At 36.6% G+C, this 12,162-nt stretch overlaps 1 protein-coding gene across 1 annotated transcript; it reads right to left on the bottom strand.

Moving 5' to 3' along the window:
- Positions 1 to 647: 647 nt before the first annotated feature.
- On the bottom strand, positions 648 to 12,000 carry LOC127850092 (WASH complex subunit 3-like). Its single transcript, XM_052382867.1, has 6 exons — positions 11,866 to 12,000; positions 9,594 to 9,758; positions 8,448 to 8,591; positions 7,695 to 7,808; positions 6,847 to 6,911; positions 648 to 2,751 (listed from the first exon to the last, which is right to left on the bottom strand). Exons 1-6 carry the CDS (start codon positions 11,914 to 11,916, stop codon positions 2,637 to 2,639), a joined length of 654 nt encoding a protein of 217 aa, XP_052238827.1. The 5' UTR covers positions 11,917 to 12,000; the 3' UTR covers positions 648 to 2,636.
- Between the last annotated feature and the right edge of the window lie 162 nt (positions 12,001 to 12,162).

Genomic DNA, 12,162 nt, shown 5'->3' with positions numbered 1-12,162 from the left:
TTTTCGAAGTCATCCAAGATATCATTAAGACAAATTTTCTGACCATAGTTCATCAAGATTGGACAATAAATGTGGCCTCTAGAGTGTTAACAAGGTTTTACTTTAGCCATATAAGGAAAAATGCCCCGCCCCCTGGCGGCCATGTTTTTCAACCAACCAGCATCATTTTCCAACTCGTCCAAGATATTATTGGGATGAATCTTCTGACCTAGTTTCATTAAGATTGGACAATAAATGTGGCCTCTAGAGTGTTAACATGATTTTATTATAGCCATATATAGCCATATAAGGAAAAAAGCCCCGCCCCTTGGCAGCCATGTTTTTCAAGCAAACGTAACCATTTTCAAACTCATTCAAGTTATTATTAAAACCAATCTACTGACCAAATTTCATGAAGATTGGACAATAAATGTGGCCTTTAGAGAGTGAACAAGGCAAATGTTGATGTCGCACAACGGACAACGCACGACGGACAACAGGCGATCATTAAAGCTCACAATGAGCACATTGTGTTAATGCTTTAAACGGTGATGTGCACTGTGTACTTGAATCAGGAGACAGATATGAATGGAGTAGAATTAATTGTATGGCTTAATTTGTATTTTGATACATCAAGTAAGCATGTACACAAAACAAACAAACTGAACTGTATTAAAAATGAGTATTTATTTCTCATTAACACCGAGTAAACTTACATGCAAACATATTATTATTAACATATTGAACATTATTGAAACTTTCAAATGTTTGATTACATCACTTCTGTATGAAATATTCGTTTTAAAGTGTTAACTTTTAGTATAATACTGCATCTAGACTTATGTGACAGTCAAAATTGCCATATAAGTTGTCCGCAAATAATACCCGTTATCAATATGTAGTCACTTTGCTATACAAGTAGAATGTATATCTTCATTATCATATTTAACCAGTATGTTCATATTACTTATATTGGGCAAACAAATAAAAACATTCAGCCCTAAAACTGTATATCCAGACAACTTACATGTAAAATATACATTAAGTAACATTTGAGCCCCACTCTGTGACAACAGGGCTTATTTCATGTGTGTATTAGTGTTATCCTAGATAAGCCTGTGCAGTGTTGTCCCTGATAAGGATGTGATGACTGTGCACACAAATCTAGGGCACCACTAAAGGAAAATGCATTAAGCCCTGTTATCACAGAACGATGTTCATATTAACAAGTTCAAACTAATATTGCACATAATGACATCAATCTTTAACAACACAACCACTTGTTACAAAAAAGAAACATTGTTCATATGAATAATTGCGTTTAATATAAAACTGATATTTAATATTTGTATAAGGATGAACATGATAAAATGTACAAGAATGTCCTCTTTGTATTGAAATTTGATTCAATCAAAAAATGTGTCTATACTAAACTAAACCAGTACGTAACACTGGAATGCATGAAATTTTAGTATAAATGCCACAAATTTACTCGAATAAGAAGCACATTTTGTTCCAACACTGTATTTATAAACAAGGGACAAAATTGTCACAAAACCAGGTTTTCATTGTGAAAAAAAAATCTGATAAAGGGAGAAAACTCAAACTGAACTTTTGAAATGAACAAACAAAATTAACCCCCTTTGTAAGTTTGTTTTTAAAAAAAATATATTTTTAGTCGTGGCGACCTTGACATTGGAGATATTGACGTGATTCTTTCGTGCGACATACCGTCCCATAATGGTGAACAAATGTGCCAAATGATTTTAAAATCTCACAATGAATGACATAGTTATGGCCAGGACAAGCTCATTATGGCCATTTTTGACCTTTGAACTCAAAGTGTGACCTTGACCTTGGAGATATCGACGTAATTATTTTGCGCGACACACCGTCCAACAAATGTGCCAAATGATTTTAAAATCTGACAATGAACGACATAGTTATGGCCCGGACAAGCTTGTTCCGCCCGCCCGCCAGCCAGCCAGCCAGCCCGCATTCGCCAATCTAATAACCAGTTTTTTCCTTCGGAAAACCTGGTTAAAAACCTGGTTAAAAAATTCTATGAGGTCTTGTTACACAAACGCATAAGGTATACATAATGAAGATTGTAGAAAATAATATCTTTTCTTTACAGCGAAATCAACAGATTTCTTTCTATTTTCTTTCACATATAGTTGATCAATGTTAATTGGAACATAATTAATCTCAATACTTTGGGTTTTTTCAAAATATTCATTCGTCCTGATTTTTTTCTTAATTGTATAAGAAATTCGGTGTTAAATTCATAATTTGCTTTCTTGATTAATAACAGTTTCGCACCCATGAATCTTTTCTCAACTTGACTTTTTGTGCATATTTATCAGTTAGTAATTGAAATGCTTATCTTCACATTCCGAGTCTATTTTCACTCCTATTGTTATTCATAACAACAAATTGTTCTGTCCTCAAGAATTTACAGTTTGTAAGCATTTCAGCATTTAAAAAAATATTATATTCATTTTGCAAAAAAAAACTCATAAATTTGAGCAGAGTCAATGCATGAGTTCTATAAATGTAATTTTAATGTGTCACCTGTCAGAAAGTCTCATGAACAGGCTTTAAATGGGCCTTTATTTAAATAGCTCTAATTAATATAACTAATGTAACAACCACAGTTAGTCAAAGTCACTGTCATCTTCTTCTGACTCCTCATCCTCACTGTTGGAGCTAAAATCATCGTCATCGTTGGCCTTTGTGGTACCACCTGCTGGGGCTGGTGCATCCGGTGTGCTGAAATATTCATGTGTTGTGATGTTAGCAAAAATGCAATGCATTTAGGCTGGTGAAATAAAAAAATATGTACAAGTCAACACAAAAAGGCAGAACCAATTGCTTACCAAAAACAGTGCACCAAATGAATGAATAAACTGACATTTATATTTATAAGAATTGCTTTAAGAATGCATAGGTCAATACACCTGTGTTTAAGCCTAAAGTATATCTAACAAGAGTGCCAAACTGTCACAAGATACACCTGTTGGAAGGTTTTAGACAACTTGATAACTTAACCATGACCCATATTTGAACTTGACCTACATATCATCTAGACACAACTTCTGACCAAATTTGGTTTAGATCAGATGAAAACTACTTCAATTAGAGAGCGGACACCATGCTTAATGCTTGAAATGCACTAGGTGACCTGGTGATCTAGTTTTTGACCCGGCATGACCCATATTTAAACTTATCGAAGATATTGTCTAGACACAACTTCTGACCACATTTGGTGAAGATCGGATGAAATCAAACTTCAACAAGGGCTGTTTGTAAAACATGCATGCCCCCCATATGGGCTCTCAGTTGTAGTGACAGCCATTGTGTAAATATATTTTTTGTCACTGTGACCTTGACCTTTGACCTAGTGACCTGAAAATCAATAGGGTTCATCTGCCAGTCATGATCAATGTACCTATGAAGTTTCATGATCCTAGCCATAAGCATTCTTGAGTTATCATCCTGAAACCATTTTAATATTTCGGGTCACCGTGACCTTGACCTTTGACCGAGTGACCTGAAAATCAATAGGGGTCATCTGTGAGTCATGATCAATCTACCTATCACGTTTCATGGTCTTAGGAATAAGCGTTCTTGAGTTATCATCCGGAAACCATTTTACTATTTCGGGTCACCTTGAACTTGACCTTTTACCTAGTGACCTCAAAATCGATAGGGGTCATCTGCCAGTCATGATCAATGTACCTATGAAGTTTCATGATCCTAGCCATAAGCGTTCTTGAGTTATCATCCGGAAACCATCTTTCTATTTCGGGTCACCATGATCTTGACCTAGTGACCTCAAAATCAATAGGGTTCATCTGAGAGTCATGATCAATGTACCTATGAAGTTTTATGATCATAGCCATTAGCGTTCTTGAGTTATCATCCTGAAACCATTTTACTATTTCAGGTCACCGTGACCGTGACCTTTGATATAGTGACCTGAAAATCAATAGGGGTCAACTGCGAGTCATGATCAATCTACCTATCAAGTTTCATGATCCTAGGCCTAGGCGTTCTTGAGTTATCATCCGGAAACCATTTTACTATTTCGGGTCACCGTGACCTTGACCTTTGACCTGAAAATCAATAGGGGTCATCTGCGAGTCATGATCAATGTACCTATGAAGTTTCATGATCCTAGGCATAAGCGTTCTTGAGTTATCATCCAGAAACCATTTTACTATTTCAGGTCACCGTGACCTTGACCTTTGACCTAGTGACCTGAAAATCAATAGGCTTCATCTGCGAGTCATGATCAATGTACCTATGAAGTTTCATGATCCTAGGCATAAGCGTTCTTGAGTTATCATCCGGAAACCATTTTACTATTTCAGGTCACAGTGACCTTGACCTTTGACCTAGTGACCTGAAAATCGATAGGGGTCATCTGCGAGTCATGATCCATCTACCTATAAAGTTTCATGATCCTAGGCCTAAGCGTTCTTGAGTTATCATCCGGAAACCATTTTACTATTTCGGGTCACTGTGACCTTGACCTTTGACCTAGTGACCTGAAAATCAATAGGGGTCATCTGCGAGTCATGATCAATCTACCTTTCAAGTTTCATGATCCTAGGCCTAAGCGTTCTTGAGTTATCATCCGGAAACCATTTTACTATTTCGGGTCACCGTGACCTTGACCTTTGACCTCAAAATCAATAGGGGTCATCTGCGAGTCATGATCAACGTACCTATGAAGTTTCATGATCCTAGGCCCAAGCGTTCTTGAGTTATCATCCGGAAACCACCTGGTGGACGGACCGACCGACAGACCGACCGACATGTGCAAAGCAATATACCCGGAATGACCCATATTCGAACTTGACCTAGAAATTGTCTAGATGAAACTTCTGACCAAGTTTGGTGAAGATCGGATGAAAACTATTTGAATAAGAGAGCGGAAACTGCTGTGGACGCCGCCCGCCCACCGTTAAGGTAAAACTATAATACATTCCGTTTTTTTTTAAACGGGCGTATAAAAAGAATCAACATTCATGCAATGAGAGACATCCTGGAGACAAGAGGACCCTGAGATCATTGAACGCTCACCTAGGCAACTGTAGCTCAGTAGAATACATGTAGTGCTAGAGAACATATCTTGCTATGTAAGTCTATATAAAACATTTTACACCACCACAAGGATATGGCCAATTTCGACCCCAAAGTAACAGAAGAATTTGAAAAAAAACTCAGTTATTATAAACTAATTTTAAATTTAAAAGCCTTGTTCTTTTAAGGAAGAAAATTAATTTTCCTTCCAAAATCTATATTAACAAGAGATGAGTTCGTCAGAAACACGATGCCCCCTATTGCGCCGCTTTGAATTTTTTTTTTTTGACCTTTGACCTTGAAGGATGACCTTGACCTTGAATTTCCACCACTTAAAATGTTCAGCTTCATTAGAACGCCACTTTGAAATTATTTATTTTTTTACCTTTGACCTTGAAGGATGACCTTGATCTTGAACTTCCACCACTCAAAATGTGCAGCTTCACGAGATACACATGCATGCCAAATATCAAGTTGCTATCTTCAATGGTGAAAAAGTTATGGCCAATGTTAAAGTTTTTTTCGGACGGACGAACAGACTGACTGACATACTGACCGACGAACAGTTCAACTGCTATATGCCACCCTACCGGGGGTATAACAATGTGAAATATGGGGAGTGGCCTGAACAAAATTTCAACAAACTTTGGAAAGACAATTTTCAAAATTGCATATTTAATATTAAATCTATGTTACTTATTGTTGCAGGAAAATAAAATAATTTTTGTTGCTATATGTCCAAATTAAAAATGTGACTCCTGGAGTGAGGTCAATTTTGACCCCAAAGTCACAAATATAACAACTTTTTAGAGAATCTCTAGATGATGCTACATACAAAATATGAGAGGGCTTTGAGTTTCAGACTTGAAGAACTGTACAGGCTTTCGCTATTTAAATCAATGACCAATTGGTTAGCACCTGGGCCCAGCCAGTATTAACTGGGGAAAATTATTTTGAAACAACTTTGTAGAAGACCTTCAGATGATTCGACATACACGATTACACAACATTAGAGTCTTTGACTATGTAGTTTGAGATAAGATTTTTTCCATAAATAGGTCTTTGTCAAACTGATGAACAAGGGGCAGGGCCAGTTTTGACCAAATGGGCATTATTTACAAACTTTGTTTAGGACTTCTATATGATGCAACATAGCAAATATGAAAGTCTTGGGTTTACCATCAAGAAGATTTTAAAAGGTTTTCCATATACAAATCAATTAAAAAAAAGTGAAACCCAACTTTCCAAGGCAGAGCTTATTTTAAACAGAGAGGCATAATTTCAACAAAATTTGTAGGGGACCTCTAGATGATGCATTTTGCTCAGGGGTTTCAGAAACGATATTCCAGGATTTCCCTTAGTCTGTGTAAAACTAATGACCCCCAGGGCAAGGCCAGTTTCAACCAAAGGAGCATAAATTGAACAATCTTTGAAGAGAATCTCAATACATGACTACATATATTTAACCTCTGGGCTTTGCAATTTCTGAAATGTTCATGTTTAAAATCCTTTCTTTGTCTTCTATGACCTTATTTACCAAGAACCACTCAAGGAATTCTGACCAGCACTTTAGAAAAGTTCACAGACAAACTGATGCAGGCACAGACAGACGAAGGACATCCCTCTACCCCAGAAGCTCACCATGAGCATGTATTACTCTGGTGAGCTGAAAACAAAAGAAACCCATATATCATAAACAGAATACAATCTTGAACTTTCCCAACATGATTAAATATCAAACTAAGTTTTAAAACACACTAATTTTCAGATACGTACTCCAGAAGGTCAGGATTCAAACCTTCCACTGACATCTTGGTTTTTATAGCAGGCACTGGTACACCCTGGGAACAAATAAGGCATTAGACTGGTACACCCTGGGAACAAATAAGGCATTAGACTGGTACATCCTGGGAACAAATAAGGCATTATACTGGAACACCCTGGGAACAAATAAGGCATTAGACTGGTACACCCTGGGAACAAATAAGTCATTAGACTGGTACACACTGAGAACAAATAAGGCATTAGACATGGTACAACCTGGGAACAAATAAGGCATTAGACAGTCATTTTATTGCAAGTGACCATAAAATTAACCATTTACCACTTATTTACATTTTTTGACGCATTTGTAGTCCTTTTAAAGTTTACATTTAATTAAATACCTTTCTTACTAAATTCAAGTTTTAAACGCTTCATTTCAAACTCTTAGTTACTGATGAGCAGCGAACAGCATAAAACCTGAACAGATTGCAAATTACTCGCAGGCTGTTTTTATGCTGGTTTCAAAAGCCATTTTCACTTTGCTCCTTATGGGGGAAAAGGTTAAATCAATGAAGGGTGCAGATATCTGGAGTAAACTTTCTTGTTAGTTCCACAAAGTTTCTTGTTAGTTCCACAAAGTGTTTCACATACATAAAGGGTAATTCTCATATATATTTCCCTAAATGTAGTGTTTCTAATGTTTCAAAGTGAATATGGTGAGGTTTTTATTTGAAAATGTGCATGATAATTCAGATATCAAAACTTCTTTAAGGTGAAATTACATCAGGTTATTCTTGCAAAATACCCTTTGACTTGGTATTGTATAAATTTAGTTTCATCTTTAATATAAGTGTACTCACAAACTGAAGCATTTTGAAAAACTTTTGATATCGAGGGTCCTTTGATACAGGGTTTGCTGCCACAGGTTCTGCAGGGGGTGGGGGTGGAGCTTCCTGACTCCCAGGGGCCGGTGCCTGAAACAGGCAATATTCTGTCTAGGTTGGTGCAAAGAAATCTACATTTGAAGCCACTTTCTTTTCTTTGCCAATAAAACCTGTAACTGACAATTTTCCAACTGTGAGACACAATTTTGTTTATCCCTTTTCACCCCTTTCACGGTATTGTCCTGTTTGGTCTTAAATAGAGTCTGCTAGTCATTAGAAGGGGAAAGGACTGAATATACATGAGCTTGCAAATAAATTTGATTTGCACATGCAAACCATCATTTTTTTAATTGGTTTCTTGCTGGTCATAACAACTTGCTTTTGTTCTTACATTTTAAATGAGCCTCACTCTGTGAAAAGGGATGTTTAATGCATTTTGTAAAGTGTAGTCACAGGTAAGCCTGTGCAGTTTGCACAGACTAATCAGGGATGACACTTTCTGCCTTAAATGGATTTTTACTAATAAGAGACTTTCTTTAAACAGAAAAATATAATACCAGTGTAAAGTGTCGTCCCTGATAAGCCTGTGTGGACTGCACAGACCGATCTGTGTCGTCCCTGATAAGCCTGTGTGGACTGCACAGACCGATCTGTGTCGTCCCTGATAAGCCTGTGTGGACTGCACAGACCGATCTGGCACTTTACTTTATGCACATGTATTTTCTTTACCGCTGGAACAGCAGGAGCTGCAACAGTGGGAGGGGCTACAGGTCCCGCCCCTTCTGTTGGTGCTGCTGGTGCTGTGGAACTACTTGATGAGGATGATGACGATAATGGTGCCGTCACATTCTCTAAGCCAGGTATGGAATTGATCTGAAATATTACAAGTGCGTGAATATAGGCAAATGTCATTATATATTTGTGTTCATAAACTGTCAACTGACACACAGATGATAATAGATTCTTTACTCCTGAATGTGCTTAGTTTTACCAAAGTGAATTACATAAATTCTTTCAAATTCACATACAATATCAACTTAAATTATTTGAATAAAAATAAAATTAGTACATAATAGAGGCTACATTTGTATTTATGTAAAAACATCACCATTGGTACATAAAATTTGTTGTGTTGTTTTTAATTTAAAATTTGATATTTTTTCCAAAGTTGTGGGGATAAATATTTAAAACAAGGGACAAAATTGTCACAAAACCAGGTTTTCATTGTGAAAAAAAATCTGATAAAGGGAGAAAACTCAAACTGAACTTTTGAAATGAACAAACAAAATTAACCCCCTTTGTAAGTTTGTTTTAAAAAAAATAATATTTTTAGTCGTGGCGACCTTGACATTGGAGATATTGACGTGATTCTTTCGTGCGACACACCGTCCCATGATGGTGAACAAATGTGCCAAATGATTTTAAAATCTCACAATGAATGACATAGTTATGGCCAGGACAAGCTCATTTATGGCCATTTTTGACCTTTGAACTCAAAGTGTGACCTTGAGCTTGGAGATATCGACGTAATTATTTCGCGCGACACACCGTCCAATGATGGTGAACAAATGTGCCAAATGATTTTAAAATCTGACAATGAACGACATAGTTATGGCCCGGACAAGCTTGTTCCGCCCGCCCGCCAGCCAGCCAGCCAGCCAGCCTGCCTGCATTCGCCAATCTAAAAACCAGTTTTTTCCTTCGGAAAACCTGGTTAAAAAAAAGAAGATATGTTTAATGCTAAAAGAATAAACTTGCAAATTCAGGCAGGCATGAGATCATTGGTTAATTAATATGCCATAGTCAAGTGTCTGAATTGATTTTTTTTTCAAGATTCCCTGATCTCACTCTTAAGGTTGATTTCAAGGACAATACCTTTGCTTCAAGGAGGCTCATTGTGATATCGAGTTGCTGAATCCTGTGAGAAAGGTGCTCCAGTTTCTCCTCACATACACATGAAAACCTGTTCAGGAATCCTGCTGTGTGAGTTACAAAATGGTTGATGAAGGCAATCAAACGCTTTTGGTTAATGGCGTCTACCTGAAGAACAAATAATATACATGTGCTGTAGAAGGGTGAGGTTTAAGAAGCACTTTATATTACATGAAGTGGCTCTGATAAACTGCACATTAGAGCGGCAGCTCCAGTGGCTGATTAAAATTTTAAAAGGGGGACTTTTCTACTTGGGTTACAGTATTTTAAAATGATCATTCCTATTGAAATTAAAATTATGTAATGTTATTCTCTACAGAACACCATAAAACCAAGATGACTGAATTTTTGGACAGCCTTTGAATGGCTCTTCACTTTTAAGGAAGAACTGCAGTAAGTGCAAATGCCCATAACTACGCAGCAACAACTAATATTGTTTGGATACATAAGCATTTAAGATGATATCGAGAGACCGGACAGGAACTAACTCTGGCTTATGGAGTTTCGCCCCAAACAAGGCCCGGCAAACTGACATTTCTTGTATTGCAGTCCAGTATGGCTGTCCAATTTACAGGACAGATTGTCGGGAATATTAATTCTGGATCAAGACCATAAGTTAAAGCAAAAACTTTAAGAATATAGAACTATTCAAATGGAAAATTCCCATTCATACAAAATGTTTCGTACCCTTGTTTTAAAATAGTAAACTATGATGTCAATTAAACTTTCAAGATTGTGAAAGCTTGTGTTTATGTAGTTTTTAAACACACTTGTATTTATGTACATATTACTGTTGCTAATGTACAGGAGAATATATTTGAATTGAAAGAGATAAGAACATGTGTCTTAGAAATATCGTTACGCACAAAAAAGAAGATCCTTGAATGGATTTTCTGGCTAAAAAATTATGTATGAACACAAGAGTTAACGTTTTAGCATTCAGCACCAATATTTGGGCATGAATAACTAAATAATGTTCATATGTACACTTAATGTGACTGATGAAAGCATTTACACTAAAATGAAATTTAAATTGTGAAATGGCTGTTTTTGAAATTTGACACTTTTGAGCCAAAAGTAGGATTTTTACAGTTAAAAATGACCATTTTTAACAAATATTGTGGCTGTGTTAGATTTGTGAAATGTCTGTATCAAAATTGTTAAATGGTTGCCTGCGGCCGTTCTCTAAGAAGGAAAAAAGCCCTGATTACATACAATTGATTTGGTGCCTTTATTGCTTTTGTATATGAATTTTGCCCTATGGTTCAGACAAAGCTGTTGTGCAGGAATTTAAAATAAGTATCCAGTGCTTTTCACAGGTTTTTTTTCAGGCGCCCCCGGGCTTATAGGGGTGGCTTTGGAAGGGGTGTCCCTTCCTGACGTTGATTTTTATTTGTTTATTTGAAGCAAGAATCCGTTAAGGTAGAGTTTACATTTACATTCGGAAGTGGGTTTTGGATTACAAATTTAATTATGCTCAATTGAGACTTCAAGAATACATTAACAGTTGTGTAAAAATTCAACGATAATTTGTTAAAACGCTTTTACGAGTCGAGTAAATGTTTTGACAGTATTATAATATTCATGAAATGCACAACTTCCACGAGGGTTACAGCCATCATCAGCCTTCCAAGTAACTGACCAAGATTTCTGTGGCAATTACATGTACTTCACGAGTCGTCTGCATGATTTAACTGCATGTAGTGTCTGCCTTATAGTGCTGTCGCTTATACAAAGCGTACGCTCTCATTGGCCAATATTGATTCTCCAATACATCGACACTCCGCCCTTGTGCGGGCTTTAGTTGGGTAAAGCGTTAGATGTAGTTGACAGAGCATTGTAAAGCGGCTTTCAAAATTTTCGTCCAAGTAGATATCGCTTTTATCTTAAGAATGGCTTGTTGCAGTAACAGCCAAAATACAATGATCGGAAAATTTCAGGCACCCGCGGACTCTGATTTTGAAATTCACGCGCCCCTGTGAGGGACCGTTAAATGGCCTGTGGAAAGCGCTGGTATCGATTGTATATAGTTAGCAGTATACATTGGGTTTTATTCACAGGGTATTAAGGACTAGTCAAGCGAAAAAGTCAAGTTACACGTCCTGTTGTATTATTCGTTGAACTTGAACAAGTTGAAGGCCCCATTGGATTTGGTTTAACCCAGGCCAATGGTAAATGAAAAAATGCGCAAAGGAATATAAATAAGCAACATTACTTTTGTATAATCTATCCCTGGGCCAACTAAAGGAAGACCGTCAGCATCCATTTCTGTAGGTTTTGGTGTTAAATTCTAAAACAATGTATTAATCATGTCACTGCTCCCACTTCCGCTTTTTTACTTTCGGTTTTGTTTGAATAACTCGCAGTAAATAATAAATGGTGAATGAATATTAAAATTGTTTTTTTAAATATTTACTTGAAACTTTTTGTCGTTAAATAACTGTGCACTATTTTAATATATATAAACAAAAATAAATATTTTATTTGTTATTTTTTATTATTATTTTCTATT

This window comes from Dreissena polymorpha, chromosome 11, assembly GCF_020536995.1.
Source record: "Dreissena polymorpha isolate Duluth1 chromosome 11, UMN_Dpol_1.0, whole genome shotgun sequence".
Taxonomy (NCBI): Eukaryota; Metazoa; Mollusca; class Bivalvia; order Myida; family Dreissenidae; genus Dreissena; species Dreissena polymorpha.
Note: the sequence above shows the minus strand (reverse complement) of the source record. Positions and strands in the feature narration are given on the sequence as shown.